The 13,469-nt window shown below is 43.0% G+C and overlaps 1 protein-coding gene across 1 annotated transcript; it reads right to left on the bottom strand.

Annotated features, from left to right (window-relative positions):
• Positions 1 to 3,727: 3,727 nt before the first annotated feature.
• Hemgn (hemogen) lies at positions 3,728 to 12,721 on the bottom strand. The gene is made up of 4 exons (XM_028770254.1): positions 12,641 to 12,721; positions 9,424 to 9,517; positions 5,313 to 6,556; positions 3,728 to 4,093 (listed from the first exon to the last, which is right to left on the bottom strand). Exons 1-4 carry the CDS (start codon positions 12,717 to 12,719, stop codon positions 3,972 to 3,974), a joined length of 1,539 nt encoding a protein of 512 aa, XP_028626087.1. The 5' UTR covers positions 12,720 to 12,721; the 3' UTR covers positions 3,728 to 3,971.
• Positions 12,722 to 13,469: the final 748 nt, after the last annotated feature.

Raw genomic sequence — 13,469 nt, 5'->3', positions numbered from 1 at the left:
GGCCAAGTAAATCAAAAGTGGTAGATGTTACAAGCAGGCTAGGCTAGACGTTAATAAGTCGCAACGTTTCTTGTGCTCCAAACTGAAATGAGAGTAAAAAGCCAGCTCATTGGAAAGATGGGCACCAGCAAGAGTCGTATTTTAACCTCATTCAGTATCCAGTTGTCCTTCCCTGCTCCAATTGCCTGCTCTTTAGTCACTTGTAAGATTCTTTCTCCCAAACTCTTTGCACATATGATTATGTTTGGGGATTTCAAAATCTTGTTGGTTTAGAAGGAAGAGAGGGAGAAATCCACTTCTCATTACCTGCAATAGAAAATATTAAAAATATGCGAGTCCGCGGATTAACGGCTTAACTGTGAAAAGCTGTTTCCAAGTGTTTGTTGTCACTGACTAAACAAGTCACTAGTAGGAAATAACCAGTGTTGGGAGACAGGTTTTTGAGAGAAAGTTGTGAATTTTTAAAAAGTTAAAACTGATATTGTGCCGTCTGTCAGAAGTTTGTCCATTAAATTTTTTTTCCTCTTTTTCTTGTAGAAGATACTGTTGTCTAGCTGGAGAAACAAGTTTGAGTACCTTTGGGCAACACGTACACGCTGTAAAAACGGGCTGAATAAGCTGCAGTTACCACTAGTCGGCGCTGTTAATAAGACAGTCAAAACTGAAAAGTGAAAGATGCGTGTCTTCCAGAAAGACCTGCTAGTCACTTGATAATCAACCCGTAGAGTATAATTGCCAACTGTGCCAACTACTGAGACTCAAAAAAAAAAAAAAATCAGACTTGGAGATCCTAGACCTAGGACTGTGTCTTTAAGAATAACCTAAAGGGAGCTGACTCAGCAGTTCAAAGCACCAGCAAGTGTTCCCAGAAGATCCAGGTTTGATTTTCAGCGTCCATGTGGCAGCTCACAATTTGGAGTACCTCCACTTCCAGGGGATCTGATGCCCTCTTCTCGCCTCCATAGGCACCTACACAACACATTTAAAAGCTGGCCCTGGCAGCTCAGGCTTTAATCCCAGCGCTGGGGAGGCAGAGGCAAGCTGATCTCTGAGTTGGAGGTGAGCCAGAGCCACAACACACAATTTTTTAAAAAGTCTTCAGATGTAGCTCAGCCATGCCCAGACCCCTTCCTGCCACAAGAAGAGAGCATCACAAAATGGAGGTAAAGTGGATTCTTGGAGGCTCTAATCCATTACCTCAAAGCTCTAAACCAACAAGAAAACAGTAACAATTTGATTTCCTCTGGTGTCTGGATATGAATAGTAAGAAAGTAATGAATTCATAGGGAATTGAAGAAGGTAGATAGGACAAGGGGTGGTGGAGATGGCTCAGTGCCAAGCAAGTAAAGGACTAGACTTTGGGTTCCCAGCATCCATGTAAACGCTGAGTGTGTGTAGTGGCCTGCAAGAGGTAGAACAGGTAATCCCTGGAACAAGCTGGCTGGTTGGACTACTCCAAGTATTAGGCTCTGGGTTCAAGTGAGACCCCCCTGCCTATGTAAATTGGCGAGCAATTGAGGAAGACAGACATCACCCTCTGGTTTCATAGGCATGCACCTACATGGGCAGCCATGAACCCACGCACCAGTACCTGAGAGCATGTAAACACACTTTAAAACAAAACAAAAGGCTAGGGGTGTAGCTCAGTTGGAAAAGTGCTTGTCTAGTATGTACAAAGTCCTTGGTTCAGTCCTAGCACTGCATAAAGCCAGGTATGGACACATGCTCACAAGGTGAGTTTCAAACCAGCCTGGAACATACAAGACCCTGTCTTCAGAAAGACAACCAATAAACCTGGGTGGTTAGGAGCATTTGTTGCTCTGGCAGAGGACCTGGGTTCAGTTCTCAGCATCCACATGGACAGACAGACAAAGCTTTCCATAAATGCAGTTCCAAGGGATCTGATGCTGTCTTCTGACTTCTGTAGGCACCAAGCATACATGTACATGCAGGAAACACTCATATTCATAAAAATATTTCTTAAAATGTAAAACCTTAGACATAAAGCCATAAAAACAAAAATGTCCGGCCGGGCGGTGGTAGCACACGCCTTTAATCCCAGCACTTGAGAGGCAGAGGCAGGCGGATTTCTGAGTTCGAGGCCAGTCTAGTCTACAGAGTGAGTTCCAGGACAGCCAGGACTACATAGAGAAACCTGTCTTGAAAAACAAAAACAAAATGTCCATGCATAGATGTCATCTCAAATATAACAACCCTAGGGGAGAGTCCTGAGCACCTGTATACCTGAAGGCTCTGCTGGTGGCTCATGTGCTATTCTGTGCCACCCCCTCTGCAGGGGGCTGGGCTTGTCTTTTTGATACAGCCTCAGAGACCACTATACCATCTTGTTGAAAGAACTTTTAATTGTCAAAGTCTTATTTTTAGTCTTCTATAAAAGCCCAAGGAAAATCCAGACCAACAAAATATCAGGGAATTTTTCAAATATTTTCCAACCCAGAACTGTTTTTGTTCCCGCCTCTGGTCTCCTGTCCTTCTCAGGTCACCGTGACCATTATCACCAGATGAATGCCTGAAATATGAAAACTTCCCCTTCATTGTTGAAAAGCCTTACTCCGCAGTTAGCTGATGAATGATTAAGTCATTTAAGTCTGCAAGGCTCTACCCAGGGCTAAAGACAGTGGCTCTGCTGGTTAAGAGTGCTTTCTGTGGCCCAGTGTGGTGGCAGATGCCTTAGGTGCATGCCTTTCAGAATGTGAAGGTGGACAGATCTCTTTGAAGCCGGCATAGTTTACATGGCTGGTTCCAGGTCAGGAGCCTTGTCTCAAAAAGGTGGGAGGAGGGGAAGAAGGGAGATACACTGCCCTCAGAGAGGACCCAAGTTTGCAGGTTTGGTTCCAAGTACCCATATGTCAGATAACTCAGAACCTCCTGTAAACTCTTGGTCCAGGTAGGTCTCTACACATCAATAATAGATTAACTGCCTTATGATAGATTTTTAGCATGTAAACGAACTCTCCCATATGGGCCTGACTGACACAGCTGGCATGCAGTTCTCTTGACCTTGAACTGTGCTGCTCTGGGTCTCCTGTGCAGGTTCTCCCCATCCCTCCAGTATAGAAAAGCACTCCTATTGCATGTGCTATTCAGACGGTGCCAACACTGCTTCCTTTGGGGGAAGGTTATTAATAATACTTTAACATAGATTTTAAGCATGAGGTTTAAGAGAAAGAGAGCCACTCTCATAGAAAGGAAAATGCCCAAGAGCCAGGGCATAGGCTGTTGCACTGGGCACTTTCTTTTGGAATAATTTGTTTTCTGTTTTGTTCCTCAATGAGACCAAATTAAACCCTAGTGAGCGAAGATGTCATGCCATTTAGGTGTCTTACCACTCCAGCATAAGCCAAGATGCTGTCTTGGTAACATAGCTAAGACCATAGTAATGACAATGTACATTTTTTTTACAAATACTATTTAAAAAAATAAAAATAGAAGGTCCAGGTTCACACAGAAATAAATGATATTTATCAATTCCAAAATAACTTGCAAGAACTTTTGGACTAAGAATTGTTCAGATTGACTCTAAGAGACATGTAAAGCTTGAATAAACTTCTGATGTTGTTACAACATCAATAATTGACAAAATTCACAAGAAACTATATACTTTCAAAATAGTAAGTGTTCATATTGAATTGCTATCAACTCCTCAGAATTACCAAATATATGTTTCTTCTTAGAGGGGAAAATCAACTACTCAGCCTTTCCCCTGCTCTTTCTGTCTTCCCCCATATACAAATACACACCCTCAGGCACTCACACAGGTACACACACACACACACACACACACTATTGTCTATGTGTTAGAGCCTTAAAAATGTTAGTTCTCTTTCAGATAAGATCTACAAATGGAAAAAAACATAAGTTAAAATAGCAATGCAAATTTTAGTGATTGCTGCAGTGTTTCAGTGGAATCACAAGAGATGTGTGCTGTACTAAGTTGGACTGCAGCTTCGTCACTGAGCATTGTTCAAGTAGAGCGAGCTGTAGATGGCATTTTCTGGACAGGTCTCTTGAGGACCCTGTGGACTCACTGGAGCTTCTGGATCTTGATCTGTTTCATTTTCTTCCTCCATTTCTGCAAAATCAAACAAAATACAAAATAATAGATTCAATAAACAACGTTGACACTGTCAGTGACTCACTTGGGAAGGGGCGGCCAAGTACAGACACATTTCCATTGGATTAGATACTTAAATATTAAAATGCTTTATCATGGAAATGATGGTGTTTTATAATCTTGGGATTCTTTTTTTGTTGTTTTTTTTTTTTGGTGTGGTTTTTTTGTTGTTTTGTTTTGTTTTGCTTTGTTTTGTTTTTCAAGACAGGGTTTCTCTGTATAGCCCTGGCTGTCCTGGAACTCACTCTGTAGACCAGGATGGCCTCGAACTCAGAAATCCACCTGCCTCTGCCTCCCAAGTGCTGGGATTAAAGGTGTGTGCCACCACTGCCTGGCATTTTTTGGGGTTGGGTATTCTTTTTTTAAAGAGCAGTAGGTGCTCTGTTTTGATTATGTGTATTTGTGTGCCTGTGTTCATTTATGTGTACCCAGTGTGCACAGGACCCTGTGATGGCAGAGAAGGACATTAAATCCCCTAGAACTGGAATTCCAGGCAGTTGTGGGGACACCACATGAATGCTGGAAACCCAACTTGAGTCCTCTGCAAGAGCAGTGCATGCTCTTAACCACTGAGGCCACTCTCCTCCAGCCCCAGGTGCTTTTGGATTGCTTGTTTGGTTTGGTTTTGAGAGTCTCATTCTGTAACCCTGGCTGTGTGGAACTCACTATGGAGGTTGACCTGGAACTCAAAGAAATCAGAGATCCACCTGCCCCTGCATCTTCAGTGCTAAGATTAAAAGTGTGTACCACAACCCCCAGCTCAGGATTCTGTTTTAAAAGAGGGGTGTGGGGGATTTTTTAGGGCTGGAAAAAGGACTGTGTACTTAAGAGCACTTGCTACTCTTCCAAAGGACCAGAATTTGACTTTGAGCATGAAAACCACCCAGCACAGCTACATCATGAGTTTTTGCTCAGAAAACAAAAAGAACTTTTTTTCACATAATTAATCCTATTCCAGGTTTGTTTCTCTTGGTGTAGTTTCTTAAAATAGGTAACTAGAATTTTCAATTACTTAAACTTTTTGGAAATGTGCCAATAGAATGTTGGTAGCCTGAAAATACATTTTACTTGAAAAGATTCAGTGATATTCATAGTTCCCATTGAAATAACTGGCTACTGTCCAAGACAGCTTTAAGTCACAAATTCTGAGGGAGTTGTTGATGTACAAATCCCCTACCTTGAGAGACAGCACCAGTGTCCTCACTATCCTGTGCATCAGGGTCCTGTCCTTGGGCCCCACCTACTTCCTGGGCTCCTTCTGGAAGGCTGTGTTTAGGCCCATCCCTGTTCATACAGGCCTTGATAGAGAGATCTTCAGGCCCTGACATTTCATGGCCGGTTTCCGGTGAATAGTTCTCAGGCCCAGGTGTTGATTGACATGTTTCAGGTGAATATTCTTCAGGCCAAGGTGATTCTTGGATTGTTTTATGAGAGGAGACTATAGGCACAGTGAATTCTTTAGAAGTCTTGTGAGAAATGAATTCAGGTTCAACTTCTTCTTGGTGTGTTTTTGGAGAAGTATCTTTAGATACAGTGCATTCTCGGGCTTCAGAAAAGAAGCCCTCAGTCACAGCCATTCCCAGATCTGGGTGGGAAGTGGTTTTTTCTGGTGTGACTGATGTGGAGGTTGTGTCAAGTGGACAGCCTTCAGGGAAATATGACTGGGGGAGTGCTTCTGAGGAACATCCTTCTGGGCCAGCAGCAGCTCCAGGTGTTATACGGGGAAGGGCTTCGGGAACAGTCATCTCTTGATGTGTTTTAGGAGAGAGGACTTCAGGTCTGGCCACATCTTGGCACATTTTCAAAGTAAGTTCTTGAAGCACGGGTGTTTCCTGGCACATTTTAGGAGAGAGCGCCTCAGGTCCAGCCATATCTTGGGGTACTTTTGATGGATGGTATTGTGGCACAGTTGTTTTCTGGCACAATTTAGGCGAGAGTGCCTCAGGTTCAGTAATATCTTCGTGTGCTTTGGGAGAATAGGTTTGGGGCACAGCTGTCTCCTGGTACATTTTAGGGGAGGGAGCCTCAGGTTCGGCCATATCATGGCACATTTTAGGAGAATGTTGAAGTACTGCTATTTCTTTGCTCGTGGTAGGAGAGAGGTCTTCAGCTTTGGCCCTATGTTGGTGTGTCTGAGAAAGTTTTGGTATTGCTATTTCTTGGCACTGAATACTTTCTTGGTGTACTTCAGAACAGTGTTCTGCAGACACAGCTTTTGTGAGGGATGCTGCCAAGCGGAGGGCTTCAGCTGCAGGATTTCTAGGGTGCTCAGTTTCTTCCTCAGCAGGTACCAATACTTCCTGCACCCTTTCCCTTTCTGTTTGTGACCAAGGCTCTGCCTTTTGCTCCACGTTCCCTTGTCTCTTTCGGCCTCTTTGATTTCTTTTTCCTGTTCTCTGATACTTGCGTTTTTTCTGTTCTCTGCAGAGAGACCAGAATTAATGTCAGCAACAGAACTACAGGAATCAAATGGATGCTTCCATTATCTACCCCTGTCCTTGTGGCCTTGTTACATGACCTTAAACAAGCACTTACTCTCCCCAAACATCCGTTTCCATGTTTGCAAAATGAATAATCCTAGGTCTTCAATGTTAGGAAAGTGTTTCTTTAGGAGTTTATGGTTTTAAAGATAAAGTGAAAAAAAATAAAGTGACTTTGTGTGTGTGTGTGTGTGTGTGTATACAAATATTTGTGCACACACAATAGAATGAGAGAGGGAGGAAGGGGGGACACTTGGGGAGATAGTTCAGTGGTAATGGGTTTGATTGAGTTCTAGCTATCTTCCGCACCCATGTAAAAATATGGAATATGTGGTGTCATGAGCTTGTAATCTCAGAGCTGGGGAGGCAGAGATCCCTGGGCCTTCCTAGCCAGCTAGTTGAACCTAGTTGATGAACTCAGGTCAATGAGAGACCCTGTCTCAAAGGAGGTGGATGGTGTCCCTGATGGTCACACTTGCGGTTGTCTTCTTGCTGGCTCTTACACATATACACATGCATTTATAAGAGAGAGGGAGTGTGTTAACTAAAGATGTATGGAAAAGCCTATGGAAATCCACTGGTTGGCAAGCTAATTAAAATTTTTAATTAGGGCTAAGGAGACGGCTCAGCATTTACTGCCAAGCCTGATGACCTGAATTCATTCCCAGGACCCATACGGTGGTAGGAGAGAGCTGACTCCCACAGGTTGTCCTCTGACTTCTATATGCTTGGGTGCTCCCACACACTCACATACCAAATAAATAAAATATAATTTAAAATGTAACTTGTAAAAATCCTGGTGGTGGCGGTATAAACAGGTGGATCTCTGAGCTTGAGGCCAGCCTGGTCTGCAGAGCAAGTTCCAGGACAGTAAGGGCTACACATAGAATCCCTGTCTCAAAAACTCTTGCATTTGGATAGAAATATCCTATATGACTAAACAGTGCTTCCCCAGAAGTCCTGGGTTGTGGCTGTGGTTACTATTAACAAGCACAGTATTCTACAAACTGAGGAAAAGGACTGCCTTGAGTTCCAGGCCAGCCTGGGCGGTTTTTTTCCCCCATTTTTGTGACAGTGTTTTACTAGTAGCCTTAGCTGGCCTGAGAATTACTATGTAGACCAGACTGGGGTCAAACTCACAAATAACTGTCTATCTCTGGCTCCTAAGTGCTGGGACTAAAGTTGTGTGTCTCTATACCTGGCTCTGAGGCCCTATCTTTAAAAAATTAAACCAAATAAAGGCACAGGGACCCTAAAGGTACTGTTATGGTATCTCAACATTTGTTTGTGTGTTTGTTTTCAAAACAGGGCTCTAGCTGTCCTGGAACACTCTCTGTAGTACAGTCTTTAAACTCAGAGATTTACCTTCATCTGCCCCCTGAGTGCTGGGATTTTAAAGATGTGTACTACCACGCCCAGCTTGACACCTCAGCCTTTTCAACTATTATTCCAAGGTAACAAAACAATTATAAAATCTTTTTTGTTCATTTAGTTTGGTTTTGAGACAAGATCTTTCTATGTAGCCCAGACTGGCCTCAAACTTGGTGATCCTCTGGCTTTCCCCTCCCAAATGCTGGATTCTAGATGCTCACCACAAAGCCTAACTTTGCCAAATGATATTTTTCCCTTATAATTATTTATTTTATGGGTAGGGAAAATGCATGTACCACATGTGTGTGTGTTAGAGGACAGCTTTCAGGAGTTGGCGCTCCTTCTGCCATGTGGGTTCTAAGACTGAAACTCAGGATATAAATTTTCGGGTAAGCACCCTTATCCACTGGGCCACCTAGCAGGCTGCAATGTATGATATAAAATTCTTACTGTCTGCCAAGTGTCCAGCTTAAAAAGAGAGGATATGAGACATGATGGCTCACACTTCTAAAATCACAGAACTTGAGAAGCAAAGACAGGAGGATTGCTGTGAACTCCAGGCCATGCACGTTGGGCTACAGAGGAAAACACTGTAGAGCTGGAGAGATTGCTCAATAGTTAAACTCCTGAAACAAGGAGCTGGAAAGATGGGTCAACAGTCAAGAACACTGCTCCAAGCACCCACATGGCACAGTTACATACACATGCAAAACATTCAGTAAAATTAGAGGGGTGGGGGAACCTTGCTGATAAGCAAAAACAACCAGCGTAATATCCCCAACTTCCTAGTCATTGACCTTGGGCATATTACTGAACATCTTAGTACACCTCAATTTTATCCTGTGCAAAATGGAGATAATAGCATCACCTCATAGCCTGAAGTAACAGAAGTTAATGACAATAGTGCCAGAGACATAGAAGGACTAGATGTGGCAGATAGATAGATAGATAGATAGATAGATAGATAGATAGATAGTAAGTAATACCATAGTTCTAATTTATACTGTGCCTGTGATTCATTCACTAAGCCCTGTCAAGCATGAGACTTGGAGTCTTCCAACACCACTCTCTTGAGTGGCCCTGTGCACCACCAGATCAGGCCTTACATACCTCTGATTCACTGGCAAGACCAATAAAGGGTAGCAGAAGCTACTCTGGATGTTCCAGGCAGGCAGCCTTCAGTGGCTGGAGCCTACTTCAGAGACTGATGGAAGCACAGAGAAAGAAAGCAGGGGAAATTTCTTGTTTTCATGACTCTACAGCTGTGACCTTAGGCAAGAGAATTGACCCACTGGATTCTCCATTAAAAGCAAACACACAAAGACAAAAACCACAGGCCCAACTCCAAGTGACTCAGGGGACTGTTGTGAAGGTGGTGTGAGCTGGAGCCTGCCGTGCCACGCCCACACTTACCTCCCTCTCAGGTAAGGAACCTACCCAAGGAGCCATTGTGACATCTGCCTCCCCTGGGCCTCAGCTTTTCTCTTCCTCAGTTGTTCCCTGTTTCTCAAACTCCAAGTTCCAATGATGTCTGCGGATGAAAAGAAAAGTTACTGCAGTGTAACGGTTACCCATGGTGGCCGAGTACCTCACCTCAGAAGCTTGTTTAGTTACTATTTATTTATTTTTAAATTACATTATTTCGCATGGATAGGTGTTTTTGCCTGCATGTGTGTCTGTGCACCACATGAGTGTCTGGTACCTAAGGAGCCCAGAAGAGGACATTGGATACCTTAGAGACAGATGTGAGCTGCCATGTGGGTACTGGGAATTGACCCATCCTCATCCTCTGGAAGAGCAGCCAGTGCTCTTAACTGCTGAGCCATCTCTCCAGCTACCTACAGAATGTTAGAAATTCTATCCTGGGTTTTGCCCTGGATTTTTGAGTTCAAGGATTATGTCTTCACTGTCCTTACACCTTCAAAAAAATGTGGAGGAGATTTCATTTTTTTCTTTTTTTGAGATAGGGGTCTCAGTATGTAGCCTGGGCCTGGAACTTGTGTAGGCCACCCCTCTCTGTGCTAGGAGTTCTGGGATTAAGACCTGCAGCAACATACCCAGGGAAGCAGAATTTTTTTTTTTTTTTTAAGATACAGTTGCTTTTTGTAGTCCTGGTTCTGTCCTGGAACTTGCTCCGTAGACCAGGCTAGCCTCAAACTCAGAGCTCCACCTGCTTCTGCCTCCTGAGTGCTGTGATTAAAGGCGTGTGCCACCACTGCCCTGCCGAAGCAGGCATTTAATGAGCATTTGAGCTTGAAAAACTTGGGGACAGATTTGTACAGCAGTGCGCTATCAACTTACTGACTTGCTTAAAATAAATTTATATTTGTACGAGTAGTTTTTTTTAAAGCCATATTCTATCATCTTTGACATAACGACCTATCTTCGTTGTACTTGCTATCTCAGTCCCGGCCTCATGTTACACAGAGTGGGATGATAGAGCATGCCAAGACTTTATCTTTTATTAACACAACATTAGGTCAAAATTCCTTCCTTGATACAGCCCTCAACACTTTAATTTTCCTGTGACTTGGTGCTTAAGCTAGGTGACGCATTCTCTGGCCACTCAGCCCATTCACGGGAAGCACACAGAATGTCACCACTTGTTGTTTTTCCTTGTACGTCCAACTGTAATAATACCAACTCATAGCCCGGCATGATGCAACACATCTTTAATCCCAGCACTCGGGAGGCAGGGGCAGGAGGATCTCTTGAATTCGAGGCTGGCCTGGTCTACAGAGTGAGTTCCAGGACATCCATGGCTATACAGAGAAACCATGTCTTAAATGACTAATTAATTATAATATCCAACTGAAATAAGCATATTCACATAACTGGTTTTTTTTTTTCTTTTGGAGGGAGGAATGGTAGAGTGTCCCTCTGGTACATCCCTGGCTGCCCTTGAATTCCTTATTCTAACTCTCTAGACTGCTGAGATTAGAGGCATATACCAGCACACCTTGCTTGACTTATGCTTTTACTATTAGAGTCTCTCCTTAGGATTGCATTTCTTAACATTATTTCAGATACTAAGGGTACTATGAAAAGCAAATTCTGGGCTGGGGTGATGGCTTACCAGGTAAAGCACTTGCCACAGAAATGTGAGGACCAGAGTTCATATATATCCAGTGCCCATACTTACATGGGTTAAGTGGGTATGGTTGTCTGCATACAATCCTAGTTTGTAAGGTCTGAGACAGGGATCCCTAAAGCCAACTATCTAGGTAGACTAGTCAAACTGGTAAGCTCTGGGTTCATGTGTGAGACTCTAACTCAGTATATAAGGTAGAGAGTGATGAAGGAAAAAGAGACCTGATTATCTGATGTCAACCTCTGGACTAAGCACACGTGTGTGTGTGTGTGTGTGTGTGTGTGTGTGTGTGTGTGTGTATACAGATGCACAGACATGTCCACATACATAAAAATATACAACACATACACATATACACATGCACACATACACAAATTTTTCAAGAAAAGAAATGTTTTAAGTCTACTGCCACCTAAACTTGAGAAAAACTAGTAGGTCTTTGACATAGAGCCTCTCAGTGTGTAGGAGTGTCTGATCTGCACTGGGAGTCCAAGAAAGGAAGTGCCCTTGGAGCAGGGCTCCTCTTGTTCTTAGGGCAACAGTTCACTTTCTTTCTCTCTTCCTTCCTTTCTCTCTTTCTTTTTTTCTTCCTTCCTTCCTTCCTTTCTTCCTTCCTTCCTTTCTTTCTTTCTTTCTTTCTTTCTTTCTCTCTTTCTTTCTTTTTTTTCTGATAGCACTGGAAATTTAACCTAGGGCTTCATACATGCTAGGCTAACATTATACTACTGAGCTATGTTCCCAGCTCGGGGATTCTTGATGGATAAAAATTATATTTTTTACCAACCTCTAATTAAATTTATAATTTTCTTCAAAGTACAGATGTGAGTAAAAAAACCACAGTGGTTTTAGCAGTGTGCACTTTATGACTCAAAGAAATGATGGGATTTTTTTCCTACATGACACTACAATTCTTGCATGTAGCTTCAGTGTGATCACTTCTGGATATGGGTTTTTTGGATTTGATACTATGTATGATATGACTTAACACGTTTATAAATAAGTACATGTACTGCTATATCATGATTTTAACAGTGTTGACAACTATCTTAATACAATGATGACCTTTGTGATCCTATGTATTTAAGCTTTTTTATTCCAAAGAAGAGTCTATAGGTTCATTAGAAGCTAAAAGTTTTCAAACTGTGCCTGATAACTCAGAGCCCAGGGTTCCACATAGCATCTTGAGAAATGTTACTTTAGAACAGACCTTAAGATAAATTAGAAATTGAAAGAGTAAGCATTCGGACAGGTCAGACCCTAGTGGAGTTCCTGTTGCCACATCCTTCCAAACGTCCTGCCAACTGGCTGTGTCACAGGACAGAAGGAGCACAGTCCTCTTGCCACAGCTGCTCAGCGCTGAGTATCTCCTCTATCTTCCAGTTCAGAGAATTTCTTATGAACAATCTCTTTATTGCCCCTTGTGTTTCTCTAGACTGTTACGTTCTTAGCAACCAAATGCAGTGAGTCAGATTGCCCTTTTCATCTGACCAGTATCCAAACAACTAAAAAATAGAGGAAAATAATATCTCCCCAGCAGCCCCCACTCTGAAGGTCTGTCCTTACCTGGAGCATAGGACTTTTGTAGATGAGTTTCAGGGGTCTGGTGGAGCTTCAGATGAGATTGGTCCTTCCCCTCGTCCATCTTGCCACAGTGCCTTCTTGGTATTTTCTCTGACTTCACAAGCAACCTAAAAGCTTTTTGAAAATATCAAAACTAACAGTTCAAAAAAAAAACCACAGACACACATATCCAAGTTTGCTTGTCACTTCCCGCCTAAAAGTTTTATCTGGTTAGAACACAGCTGTGGACAAATTGCACTTTCTTTATCACACTGCACAGGTGTGAAGGGGAGAATGGCTGGTGCTGGCCCTGTCATCCTGCAAGCTCACTATTTATACAGGGAACCCCTATGGCACAGTCTGGCATGTGCAATCTCCCACTTGGCAGCCACATAGGTCTATGTGCCAGCATGTGCCTGGGTTCCTTTTTAGGACACCAAATGGCTGTGCCATTCCAGGCTGTGGCCAGAAGGATGGCTTTTTCATGAATGGAGGTGGCCATGTATAGGAAGAAGCCTGGGTTTACGCTCTGACCAACTCAGTGGCCCAGAGCAATCCACATCCCTTTCCTGTGCCTCTATTTGTAAAATGAGTAAACAGTCACTCTTGCCTGTTTGATACATTTCTTATGAAAGTGAAGCTTATAGAGTTAGCTATTAATCTTCCTAGGTGTGGCTCTCTTCACTGTAAGCTGTTGCAAACTATCAGCAAGCCTTGCTGTTATGACCCTAGAGTAGACAATAGACATAAAGCCCTAACTAGGCTAACAAAGCTAATCTCCACTGCTCACCAGTCAGAATAACTAGTGAAGCCTGCCGTTAACAGACTTGGG

Source organism: Grammomys surdaster, unplaced genomic scaffold (assembly GCF_004785775.1).
Source record: "Grammomys surdaster isolate TR1022 unplaced genomic scaffold, NIH_TR_1.0 199, whole genome shotgun sequence".
Lineage (NCBI taxonomy): Eukaryota > Metazoa > Chordata > Mammalia > Rodentia > Muridae > Grammomys > Grammomys surdaster.
Note: the sequence above shows the minus strand (reverse complement) of the source record. Positions and strands in the feature narration are given on the sequence as shown.